Genomic DNA, 13,793 nt, shown 5'->3' on the forward strand with positions numbered 1-13,793 from the left:
ACAGCCAATGAAAAGTCTCTGTCGTTGACAAAACATGGCGACGCAGCGATGTTTTTGAGTTTTAGTTGACCGTGGTTCGTAGCATCATACTGTTTAGATTGTGGTGCCGGCAACACCATAACATCATGGACACACAGCGGGCGATGGCTGACCTTCCCGAACTACAGCGTCGTCTGCTAGAGCGGAGTCGGCTGTTAGGCTTTGAGCCGTACGCCGACGCACCCATGCGGGTGCGAGATCGGCCATCGTCAGAGCAAGACAGCGGCAGCGGCGACGACGGTGAAGAAGCCTGCGCCGTGGAGGCACCTGTATCGAGACCACGTGGAAAAACCTGCGCTAGCGGAAGCCCCGACCATGACCTCACACCTCCTGAGCTTTCTCGGTGGTGCGTCGAGCAAGAGGTTCTGCGTCGGTACGGCGTCACGCTTGAGGCGAGCGTTTTTTGTGTCCAAACCGAGACTCCGAAGGACATTGAGGTTGGTTTGGTAGTCTTCTGGCAGAAAGTGGTCGGAACACACGAAACCACTCTCTGAGCCCAGACCATCGGGGCCATCGCGGTTGATAGCTCGAAACCACACTGCTCTGCGCTGTGGCTCGCTGGGCAGCTTGTGAAAGCGAACGTTGTTTGCACTTTCATAAGTTGTGCGGCACTGTCTGACGACGCACACAGTTGGCATAGCGAGGACTAAGCCACCGAGAACACACAGTAGAACTAGAGAGAACACAACTTGCGACGCTGCACTGACTGCACCGACCGAGCCCAGCAAACAGACGGGAAGGCATGGATACACACGTGAAAGAGCCCGGATGTACTTGAAAGCGGAACCGAGCAGATCACTCACTGTGATTGTACAGCTTAGAACTCAGAGCGCCAAAATAGCTCTGCTGCTTTTTCTTTTTTTAGTATCCTATAATTATATTACTTCAGAGCAAAATAAAGCGAACGCTCTCTTTGTAACTTCTCTTAACATGACGTATCACTGACGTCACATTTTAGTGCTTTTAGCGGCCGACGGTCGCGCATGGTCGCTAGCGATCTCCAAAGAACTGTGATTTCAAATGGGTGTCATTAATTACAGAATGGATATTGTGCCGAAATATTTCGGAATTGGTATGTCTAATCCGTATTAAATCAGGGAAAATTGCAACCGGGAAGTTTCATTTTCGTTTCATGACCCCTTTAAGTTTCCCTTCAGTCACTTTGTGCTGCCTCTGCATCTTCGTCCTGAGTCTCCAGTGCCTGCAAAGGCTGGTCGCAACGCCGCAGAGAGAGATGGGTAGGGAACTACAAGACACGAGTAAGAAATACCAGGAATGAAAAGATTTATTATCTTTTGATGTAATTAATGATAAACACGTATGAAAACTTAGCCAGCTGCTTGGCCACTTCCCTAAAAATATAACATGCCAACAATCTTAAGAACAATTTTTGGAGAAAGCCACAAATCTGCCATCACGCATAGCACAAATTTGGGATTTCACCACTGAAAAGCAGAATAAGTCTCAGGGGCACAGAAATCTAGAAGTAAATGGATGTGACTTCTATACATTTGGTGATTTCAATGAAACAGCCCCAAGTGAAATGAAATGTGATGTCAAGCAGAACCGCTTATTTTTACAGATTTACTTACAACAACCTGCCATACATACAATATTACATTAACCAAACTGTACATACTCTTTGTGAGCATCCATGAGTTGTGATGAACATGGTTGACAATCTATCATGAGACAAAAATTATCTGGCTGAAATCTTGTGTGGAGCACCCATTTGCATGGTCCCACAAGAACTTATCAGCCCTACAGTGTATGGAAAAAGATCTTTTATATATATTATGATGGTAAGGAAGATTATACTGCATTTACCCGAATCCAATGCACGCCTTTTTTCCGTTAAAATAGGCCAAAAAAGTGCCTGCGTGTTCCAGTTGAATATGAATCCAAAACCGTGTTACACAGTGTTGGTATTTGGACATCAGATTCAAGTAAGTATGGTACTTTTTTGTCAGTTGCTGATGTTACATGTTCCCACACAAATTCACTGTCACAAACATTCCCCTATTTTTGTTCAATGCCTCGACATGTCAAATAAAACATCAATTGGTTTGTTTAAACCATTACAACACATTCAGAGCTGTTATGCTGCACGTGAAATGAAACAATAGAAGGCAAAATAAAGTATGCAACAGCCAAAGACCTCCAGGCAGCAGAAGTGCTGCAGTGAATTAAAAAAAAAATGCAAGCAAAGAAGAAAAGAGATTTATCTGTGATGATTCCTGGTCACAGGAGAGAAGGAACGCTCCTTCCGTGATGATGTTCGATGATCGTGTGAGGTATGTTCTCGAGTGCGGTCGTTATGCCTACTGCGTTCAGGGCTCGAACGGTGACGGTGACTTGTGCTTTCTTTACGGCGCTCCAACTTCTCCTCTCGCATTCGATCATCTCGAGCCCTGTCTTCACGTGACCTATCACTGCGTGATCCATCATCTCGTGACCTTTCCTCACGGGATCGGTCATCGCGTGGTCTATCCTCACGGGACCTGTCATCCCGTTGTTTATCCTCACGGGACCTGTCATCACGTGACCTATCCTCACGGGACCTGTCATCACGTGACCTATCCTCACGGGACCTGTCGTCACGAGGTCTTTCATCCCTGGACCTTTCATCACGAGCCCTTTCCTCACGTGGCCATTCTTCCCGTCCTTTTTCATCACGTGACCTCTCATGGCTGTGGTGTGGTTTTGCATCCCGCGGGCTTCGGCTCCTAAAAAGATCGAAAAAAGTGAAAGAAGTTAATATTCACCATACACACAAAAACTGCACAAATAAGCAACTTAATGGGCAGAGGTTCTCAAAATGGATTTTAATAGGGCTTGTTTTAGAGTACCGCGAAATTTCCTACACTGCATCGTCCGCTCTTCGGTTAAACTCTCAGATGACAACTATACTACTAACACTGCACAGGAGTCATCAATGAGATGTCATCACAAATTAAAATCGATACTATGCATGCACTAACATGTTCAAATTCAGCTTTTCACCCATGCATTGAAGATTGGAATTCGTTACTTGATTCTGTCCGTTCATGCCCATCCTGTATGCATAAGCCACCCAAGACATGTATCCATAACGCATCCTCACCTGATGGCCAAAGTGTATTTATTTACTGGTTCATTTTTTTAAGGGGGGACTTGGCAATGGGAATGGTAAATTTATTCAAATGTTCAATTCTTCAATTTATTATCATTATTTTTCTGCAATCCTCAAACCATTTTTTACATCATGGTGAAATATTAGAACAAAATAAGCCGTAAAAGTTGAGAAAAAAGCATTTTACTAGTGTGCTGTCATCAAAGACTATCAGAAAATGAAAATCTTGCAGCTTCCCCTTGGCACAGTGCCGCCATATTGGCATCATTGTAGAGGAGAGATTGCAGTTCAAGATAGCCCTAAATCTGCATTTCTCCAATGAAAAATAAAACAAACTTCCTTCAGAGTTCCGTTTCCTTAGCTTTGAGCTCCATTTTTGTATGAGCTCCGTTTCCTCAGCTTTCATTTTTTGTGCAGCTGCTGTCAGTCATCCCTTGTGCCATTTCATAAAAAATAAAGATATAACCATTTCGTCTTTTGCACTAAGATCCTGAAACATTGGTGAGTGCCGTAAAGCTGTCCATATTTGTCTGCCCATCATACAGATTTTTATAAATGGCTTTTTGCAAAAATTTGTTAGTAAGACAACATGTACAGACGATTCAAAAAATTTTTTGCATGCTTATTTGAATATTAAAAATAAACCAATAGCTTTACGGCACAGAATAGGCCTTTTTGAGTTTTTCAATGCAAAAATCTTGACAAACTTATGTCTAATTCATTAATTTTGAGATGACAATGAGAGCTCATTAAATGCTGCAACTCAAAAACTACAACAGATAGCTCTAAAATGATTCCAGTTATGATATCAGCAGTGATGCTACCGAGGACTTCCGATTTGGAGCAATTTTTGGAGCAGCAAAATTTCCGTTTTGGAGCACTTTGGAGCAGCAAAATTTTCATCTTGGAGCACTTTGGAGCAGATAATTTTGCATCTGGGAGCACTTTGGAGCAGCGAATTTCACATCCTGGAGTGCAATACAGAAGCATATTGCATTAACATTCAAGCACCTGAGTATTATTATGGGACTCTTATAAAGGCTAGAAATATTTCCGATTCATTGCAAATCTCAAGGAAAAAATCATCTCAGGAGCATAGGCGTGCGCACAGGGGGGGGCGGCCGCCCCTTCCCTAATCACCGAAGAGGGGGGGGGGGGGGGGGCGCAAGATCTGCCCCGTACATTGACCCTTGCGATAGCAATTATATGGACACTCTCAGCGGATTTTTGCCGTCGCCGTTGCCGTAATTTTCCGTATTAAGTCCAAAATAAAAAATTACACCATCTCCCGCTAAAGGGGACCATGAGGCAATGCGAAGCCGGAGCACTTGCACGATCGCGTTCCGTTGGCGTTCGTTGGGCATGCTACCGACCTCGCGTCGTGGAACGCGAAGAGGGACGCTACGCGCGTCGTATCTTCCACCTAGCCTGGCCGTTAATTCTGACAGGGCGAGCGGGGAACGTGGTCGACAGGCGGGCGAGAGGGGGCAGCGTAGGAGAGGAGAGAGAAGGGGAGGGGACGCGCATGCGCTCGAGCTCATCGCGGCGTTGCGCAGGAGAGAATTTCGGCATGTCTAGCCCGCGTTTCAGAGGAAGAGTGGAAAGGGGGAGGGGAGAGGGGAAGTGGAGAGGGGGAGGAGAGAGGGAAAGTGGATAGGGGGAGGAGAGAGGGAAAGTGGAGAGGGGTAGAGGACATGGGGAATGGTGAGGAGTGGAGAGGAGGAGTGGAGAGGAGGTGTGTGGAGAGGGTATGCGCATGCGAAGTAAGGGTGGTACGCCGCACACCACCACCACCACCACTGGATTGAGCTCCGCCTTAAGATACTTCGCATCTAATAACATCACCACGCGCATTCTAGCCGCGGGTAAAAGCTCGCGAGCGCTGGCGACGAACGCAGCTGAAGCGGAGATTAAGCTAGCCGGCCGTCTGTCTCCGCCGCACGGACAGGGCATGAGATAACATCTTCCCGCATGCGGGCCTGCCATCGATTGCTCATCAAACAGAGAGGAAACGCCCCGCCCGTCTTTCGTAAGGAGCATGAAGGAACGCCAGGGGAGCGGAAAGGGGGGGGGGGTACCGCATCGTTCGAAGGGCGCAGTCGCTTGCGCGCGCGCTATCTCGAGGCATCAGGAGACGGCTCGTAAACTTGCTGTGCTCTCAACGCTTACTTCGCGTATAGAGAACTAAGAGCAAGAAAACGCTTCGGTTCCTGGAGGGGCCATATTCGCTTAAACCAGAGTTTTGTTGAGTTACGCGAGATCGGATCCAAAAGAGTTAGCGGCTAGTCTTACTTCGTTTCACGATACAATTTTTTGGTATCGCATTCATTGCTTCGCTCTTAAGTGAAACTGAACTTTTTTAACCGTTAGCTATTGACTCCCGAAAGCGAGGGGCGGACGTGTAACATGGCGTAGCCGCTTCACTGTGGGCCGTCAGCGACGGGCCCGCTACTGACAGCTGCGCATTTGCGGCTGCTCCGACCAGGAGATATGATTTTACTAATGAGATGACATTTTTAAAAAAGCAAGCAAAAAATTCGAATTGGAACCCTAGCACGTGAGCTCGAAAGGGCAGGGCCTTTTAGGGGGTATTTACTGCAGAGTGATTACAAACTCAGACGTGCTGGCGGAAGGAATTACGAAAAAGCTGTTCTGGATGAAGATCCATCGATAAAGTATATCTGAGGAAAAGTGTCAACGCGTTTCCACCGTTCGCATGCTCTTCCATGAACACGAAGCAAGGAAAATTCGATATTGTCCCATATATCTACTGCGAGCGATATCCCAGATTTCATTCCGCGATGTCCGGAAACAGAAGTGACACATTTTAGCGGCACGCATGTAGTTATAACTGAACATTGCTTTCCTTGAGTGCCGTGCGACGCTTGAAACGAGCTATCAGCAGCGTGTCTGGAACAGACGACGTCCGCCGATGAATCGCCGTCGCACTTTCTCGCTACCGATAGGCCTAGACGTCACGAGCCTCTGGGGAGAGCGCATTTTGCTGTCGAGCTGACTTGCAGAACAGAAGCTGCGTCGGCACCGTGCATGGCATCGTGGCTTACTCGGAACGCACGCGCGAGCGCTATTTATTCAGCGGAATAATTCTTGGTCCATGATTGCGACTTTATTGGCAGGCCCAAGATCGAGCCGCACATGTTCTGACGCGCCGGCGGTGCGATTGCCGGTGATAGGCGCCCCCAAACCCGAGACTTTGGCGCAGTTTGGCGCAATTTTCGTCGATATTATCAGGATGGCGCAGTAAATACGATTTGGCGCACTTTGGCGCAGTTGGCGCAGGAGTGGAATCACTGTATCAGCATAACAAATCACATCTGCATGCCAAATTTCATCACTTTATCCCGATAAGTAACAAATAATTTTCATTGCCACGCCCCTGCTTAAAACTGTATATTATTTTTTCAATATGTACATTTACCTCTGTAAACCCACTCCTGCCATAGCGCTTGTTGCGTTCCAGTATGTAAAACTAAAAATAAAATAAAAATTTGTGGCTCATAGTATTCCTAGCCGTGCCTTTTCCAACGCAAATGCCTCCTTGCGGTTTCTGTGCACGGCCAGTAGTCAAAGTAATAGTCTGCTCATGTTATCAATGACATCAGCCAGCCGTAGGCAGTGAATGGTAAGATAAACATAGAATAAGCATAACACACCACTGCAAAATATCGGCCCAGAACGTGTGACAACTGCTTTAATACGCTCAAGAGGCATTACTTGTGCTGGTGGGCCACAAAGGCATTTAGGCTTAGTGCTGTTCAGTGTGGTCAAGGCTCTGCCTTACCTCTCCAGGCAGTGTCGTGCTGGAACATGAGTGTTCAATAGTATATTTCTTCAATTTAATCTGAACCAAGTGTGTTTCCTTGCCTTTTTACAGAGCATCTTTTTTTCCTTCATGTGGTGGCCTCAAAATGAAGTTTACATGCAAGGCTTCCATTTCGTAAAACATACACGTGGGGTAGTTTACTCCTTAAATACTCCTACAGTGGAAGAGGAGTTTGTACCATTCATGTGAACGCTGCCAACAAATATGAATACACACCTGCCAACCCGGAGAGCTTGAAATTTGGGAAATTCGTAAGGCAGAGGGTGGAGGGTGAGGGGAAAGTGACAAAAGAAAAACTAGCCTGTTTTTCTTTACTGTTTCTCAGGAAACAATGAAGTAGCAACGTCACAGACAGCTCTGAATGACTGCCAGTAAATTTTTTAGATGTGAGCGATAATAAAGGCACTTATAATTACATGGCATGTGCATCTGTGTGTAATTAGGGACAATATGTGCTATGTCCCCGTGACAGCCTGCAGCCTCTTCCCACACTTCCTGCAGCCTCTTTCCACTCTTCCTAGGTTTGTTTTTTGCATGACACCGATGTACTGTGGTGAAGGTGGCACAAGTGTTCCACGGTCCAATTGACAACGCAAAAACTAAGATACACTGTTATGTGTACGACACTTTGTTTGCATGAAAGCACTGTTTATTATCCATGGAGCCTAAAACAGTAGCTATGTGGCAGGCACGTGCTGCAGTATGACAAGTATTTATGAGTCATCACGAGTTCCTCAATGACTTAAAGATAACAGGCCGAACCGTGAATAACAAAGGCCTCACGCAACTTTTATGAAAGGAACAGGAGGCACCCTCCCCTGCCTTTAAATCACTGGGGAGAGGTGAGGGTCCCCATGACCCTCTGGAAAGCTGTTGGTGTTCCTCAAGGCCAGAAAATATCAGAACCGCTGACTTTTGTTGTTACAGTTGAACCCCCATTATCGAACACACATATAATGAATTATTGTGTATATTGAATAGTTGTTAAATCCCCTTGAATATAGTTTCGATATATATGAAACACTTTATATATTGAATTACCTATATATATAGAACTCTTTTGTGATCTCCTTCAGATTCGATATATCCAGGTTCGACTGTATTTTCTTTTCGTGGTGGCGTTAGGGCCATTTTTCATTAGATTTATGGCCGTGCCCATACAACTGAGAGGATTGGTCAGAATTCGGGAGTTTCCCGGGCAAATCGGAACAGTTGGCAGGCACATGAATGCATTGCTATACCTATGTTCATATTGAAGACCCTCGGCATACCACTGGCTCCTGTTACTGCTGTACCATTGTTAACCCTTTCCCTACCGAGAGTTTTTGTTCGAAAACTATACAAAAGTACCATTCTTTTTTTTATTTCCCTATTTGATTCTGCGTGTCTTGACAAAACTAAAAAAATTATTCAAAGGTGCTTTATTAGCAAGATACACCCAAAATATATTTTTTGAAAACATGTAAAGGAATGGCTTCACTGCACTGCACCATAAAAATTGCTCTAACCTCTCTCGTCTTCGGTGCAGAAAATGCCTCTGAAATTTAAAAATAATGTGCAGAGATAAGCAAGTCCATAAAAAGAAACCTTGGACGCGCCGGTGGGGGCTTTTCTTACATCTAACGGCGTCCACTGCCGATGCGTTGAGGTGCGGTCGTCGTCCAAATCCGATTTAAAGGGGTACTGACACGAATATCTTGAGTTGTCGTTTTTTTGCGTCAAATGAAAGGTCAAGCCCTCAAGAGCCTAGAAAAGGTAGTGCTAAGCGCGAGTGCGCCCTGAAAACGTAATTACAGTATGTTTTCAAAAACTAGTTTCGGTTCCTACTGTACCCTGAAGTCACAACACGGTATGAGCTTCTCGTCACGTGTTTGCACAATACAGGGTGTCCCAGCTATCTTTAGCCAAGGGTTAAAAAATACAATATTAGAGGCAGGCAAGTGAAATCACTCGCTAATTGCTGACAGCTACCTTGCGAACTACAGAAAATATTTTGTTTTGTAATTAACTAATTTGTTAATTAGGACGATTTAACTAAATTGCTAAATATTGACTTTAGGCAAGAAATGCTGCTTGCAATGTTCGAGAGCGTCTTCAGAAACCCCAATTGCATTATTTGCGACAAAAAAAATCTCACGTATACCATTTTTTTCAAGCTGTAAAGAAAGCCCGCGAAATACAAAAAGAACCACGTGACTAGCGCCCGCGCGCGCCGCGAGAATGCTGCCCTCAGCCGTGGTTTGAGCGAACGAAATCAGCTGCGGCCGCGACTCGCCGTCTCCGTTGCAGTGGTAGGCCGATAAGTTAAAGGTGGTTTCTTGGCCCTCGCTTGCTACTACTTGCACCATCATGCGCGCCAACTGGCTGGCAACGAGCCAAGAAACAACCGCCCACTTATCTGCCTACCGCTGCAACGGAGCCGGCGAGTCGCGGCCGCAGCTGATTTCGTTCGCTTAAACCACGGCTGAGGGCAGCATTCACGCGGTGCGCGCGGGCGCTAGTCACGTGGTTCTTTTTGTATTTCGCGGGCTTTCTTTACAGCTTGAAAAAAATGGTATACGTGAGATTTTTTTTGTCGCAAATAATGCAATTGGGGTTTCTGAAGACGCTCTCGAACATTGCAAGCAGCATTTCTTGCCTAAAGTCAATATTTAGCAATTTAGTTAAATCGTCCTAATTAACAAATTAGTTAATTACAAAACAAAAAATTGTCTGTAGTGCGCAAGGTAGCTGTCAGCAATTTGCGAGTGATTTCACTTGCCTGCCTCTAATATCGTATTTTTTAACCCTTGGCTAAAGATAGCTGGGACACCCGGTACATAGTGACGTTTCTATGGCCGCTCCACACCATGGCTCCGTTGGTGACGCACAAGCGGCCATTTTGGAAGTTTTGATGACGCACAAGCGGCCATCTTGGAAGTTTTGATGACGCACAAGCGGCCATCTTGGAAGTTTTGGTACCTAACGTCATCACAACCACCCAGACTGCTGTGGGAAGTCACCAGAATTTGTACTGTAGCCTGACGTCAAGCTAGTGTCGATGGCAGTGGGTGCGCCGTGGAAAAATTGATTTTTTTGCTGAGCTTCACACTTGCTCAGAGCCGTCTCTGCATACAGGAGATTTGTATGGCAGAGTAAACTCGCCTTCAAAAAAAGGTGTCAGTACCCCTTTAAAGAAACTGCTGCTATGTGTAGTCGCTGCCACACTCACAGGAGAACTGAAATTCTTCATTTTACAAAACTTCGGTAAAGAAGCCCATTTTGGTTCTTTTTCTTCTGAACAAAGCCGTTGCCAAGTGCGCGCCGCTCGCGCACAGAGGAGGACGCTATTTTCCAATTCTGCTTACCAGAGTCCATTCTCGACCAAAATGCATGCTTTGAGCGCACTTTTAAATTTCTTGCTGTATCATTTGTTGAAGCCAAAGGGAAGTCAGTAAAACGAAACAGAGAAGTCAGTAAAATGAATCAGGGTAGCGTAACTTTGGCGCCCTGAAAGCTTATTACATTGTGGATGAACCCAGCTTGCCTCCAGCCGGGAAAGGGTTAAACTTTGTCGCATTCTTTCTTATCTCTTGAATTCCTCCATGCAGCCTCACACTTGCAGACATTTCCAAAAGAACTCTTTAATTCACTCATTCCCTCACATATATGCCCAAACAAACATGTAGTATAGACAACAGTTGTAGTAGACGGAAGTGCACCGTTGGTTTACAGAAATGCTTAAAGTGCCTTTGTACATCAATATTTTTACAGTTACACGAATTTCTGCTTATTCGAGCGGCACATTGCAAGCATTCCCGACGACCTCAAGTGGAAAGCCAATAGATCGCTCGCACGAGTCACGTTGCACACCCATTGCATGTGGAATGGATAGAAGCAGCTGAAAACGTGAGAGGCACAGCCGTGATTTTTTTTAGTGATGCACATGCTTAAAGCTCAAAAATAAATTTACACAATTTAAATGCAGAATACCTAACTTTGGCCCTAGATTATTTCAAGGACCCACACTAATAACAAAGCACTTGTATAAAATTGTGAAAGTCGTTTCAGGGTCTCTTTAAATATACCAGACTAACAAATTAAATTCTGAAGTTTTAGATGCCAAACCACAGTAAGCATAGACCGCTTATAACGTAAGTCGCCGGAGTCGCGAATATCCGCACTATAAGCGGTACCGCACTATAACCAAAACAACATTTTTGAAAGGTTGCACGTGTGCAAAACATGACCAACGGGTAGGCGCGCGATCCCGACTATCGAGGCATGCGACTGGGACGTAAGTTTGCGTCTGCTTACGTTTGGAAATGTTGAACGGTTAGCGTCCGCGGACCTGCGGTGCCGACATAACGAACGCGGAAAAAATGCGTCGTCACGGGAAGTCGCCGCGGTAACACACTGCGCGTGCGCCATGTCGAAAACTGTGGCGACCACAAACCACCACTCGAGTGTTTCACATGCAACCCCGCATTTTCGTTAAAGATGTAAGTCACCCCTTCTAAATGCAACAACTGCAAAGTGTTTCATTGACTCGGCACCAAACCGCAACTTCTGTAGTCTGCGGCCGCTGACATGGCAGCTAGCGCTCGTTAGGCCTAGCGTACGCGTTGCAACTTGGCATGTCGCCGCGAGAAGCTTGCCCTAGGCAACACGGAGATCGGGCGTAGAAGAGATCGCACTTGCGAGCTAAACCGAGGGCATCACGCGTGAAACGCAGTTTCAGTTCGTGGTCGGGAGAACAGCCGCGGCAACTATCCTGAAAAGGTCTTTCAAGCTTGTAAGTCTGCCTGTTGGTTACTTGCGGGGCAATCAAGGTTGCACGCGCGATATCTGCGCTCTACGACGAAGCAACTATTTTCCCGACGGAGAGAAATAGCGGTAACGCGCTCTTGATGCGGACGCGGGCGCCCGTACGTAGCAGAGCACGCATGTCATGCGTGCTCTGCTACGTATGCTCTGCTCTCCGTCGGCCATGCAACCGCTCCCCCTCCTCACACCACGCACCCGCGCCGGGCTGCTGTCGCCCATCAGTGGTCCCCCAACCGCCATCCCTTTTTTTTCTTCCCCCGCTCCTTGTTCGTTTGTTCCGCTTCCGCTCTTCCTTCGTAACACCGTTGAGAAGCTTCGCTGAGAAGCACGCTCGCTCCCTCGCATCTCTGAGAACGTTCCGGCAGCCGCATTATAACCGGTCTTTCATCTCGGGGGACTGCACAATAAGCGGTATGCGTATACATGGAGTTCTATGGGAGGGTAAACGGGAGTCATAAAAAACCGCATTATAGCCGGTACTGTACTGTAAGCGGTTACGTTATAAGTGGTCTGAGCTGTACTACTATTATGAGACAAACCATAGTGGGAACTCCAAACCAATTCTGACTGATCAGGATTCTTTAACATGCACCTAAATCTAAGTACACTGGCGTTTCTTCACTTCGCTTCCACCGAAATGCAGCCACCCAGGCTGCACTACAGGACGTGGAGTTCGAACCCACGTTGTCAAGCTTAGCAGTGCGACACCTTACCTGCTAAGCTAACATAGCGGGTCCACATACATATTAGGCTAAATGTTTCGGACAGAGAAAAAAGGCATGTCATGGCGTGCTACAGAAAGTAATTAAGGGTGATAACAATGAACTCGCCTATGATGCCGCTCCCGATGGCGCTCCCTGCTTCTGCTCCTGCGCGACCTCTGACGTTCTCGATCCCAGCTAGAGTCTCTTGGTACTTCACGGCCGCTGGGGGATTCACGTGTGTAGGGGCTCCTATTGTGCACAAAATGCAATAAGGCAACTTTAGAAATGTTACTCTCCCGACAATCCAGGTTTCTTGCCATTTTCTAGCACTGAACAATTCACTAGACATGGAAACATTTATTTCTGACAGTGCTGGCAAAAAGTATAATTGGAAGGAAAAGCAAGAATGCTAGAGAACTAGAAACCAGTGAACCAAGGTTTCATTGTGCTGACTCCTTGTATATTTATTGACTACAATGCGATCCTGAGGAGAACCCCTCCAAACTCTAATAAAACTGACAGTATAGACAGCATGTACAATCCATGTGGAATGTTACAGGCATGAAGTCTTGAATGATGCTGCAGTATAGGCAGCGGCCACGGGGAGAGTTGGAACTGGTGCCGCCCTCGGTGGCAACGCGAAACCAGTGGCATGTGGGTGCCAAAAAGGGTGCAAATGCTTGTTGTGGGGGCGCGGGGCTAGATGTTGACTGCACTTCATTGTGCTCTCGTCGCTTGTCTCCTGCGCTGCTGAAAAGCCTCAGGGAACCAAGTCCGAGCAGACATGTTGCATTGTAGGTGGCACAAACAACTGTGCAAAATGGATAAAGCTGGGAAGTACATCAAGTTCTAATGGTTCCCATTGCGGCCTCACCAGCTCGAACGGCAGAAAGCCTGGATATGCGTGGTCCACTGACAACTGTACATAAAGCGTACATACAATCCCTTCGCTACTCTCATTTTGCGTAGCTTCCATAATATCAATGAAGAAGCCATTCATTTGCGAGAGCTTGACATTGCGCCTTCTTTCGTCTTCCCTTCCACAGGTGTGATGGCTCCGAATCTTGGGCCCACGACTCCGTGTGCTCAGCAGCCACGGCGTACGCCAATACATCGCCATGTTTGCAATCGCCGTCGACGTTGGCCTTGCACATGCACCGGCCGCTAACGACGGTCCTCGTTGCGCCAAGCAATGTGAAATACACAAAGGCTGAAGACTACAATAGCTGTTAAAATATTAGGATCGGCGAAGCATCGAACAGAAAAGGAAAACAGAATGGGAACGGAA

General features: G+C 46.5%; 1 protein-coding gene across 2 annotated transcripts in view; it reads right to left on the minus strand.

Annotated features, from left to right (window-relative positions):
• Window positions 1-1,306: 1,306 nt before the first annotated feature.
• The window catches only part of LOC119405654 (pre-mRNA-splicing factor 38B), a 41,450-nt gene continuing 28,963 nt past the window's right edge, over window positions 1,307-13,793 (minus strand). Inside the window, exons 7-9 of one of the 2 annotated variants that reach the window (XM_049418769.1) lie at window positions 12,632-12,754; window positions 2,601-2,765; window positions 1,307-2,570 (exon numbers count right to left, since the gene is read on the minus strand). In XM_049418769.1, the coding sequence (XP_049274726.1) occupies window positions 2,261-2,570; window positions 2,601-2,765; window positions 12,632-12,754 (598 nt within the window). In that variant the 3' untranslated portion in view covers window positions 1,307-2,260. Of the gene's footprint in view, window positions 2,766-12,631; window positions 12,755-13,793 lie in introns of both variants that reach the window. The other variant, XM_037672511.1, reaches the window with a different exon arrangement.

The sequence above is a fragment of the Rhipicephalus sanguineus genome, chromosome 1, assembly GCF_013339695.2.
Source record: "Rhipicephalus sanguineus isolate Rsan-2018 chromosome 1, BIME_Rsan_1.4, whole genome shotgun sequence".
NCBI lineage: Eukaryota > Metazoa > Arthropoda > Arachnida > Ixodida > Ixodidae > Rhipicephalus > Rhipicephalus sanguineus.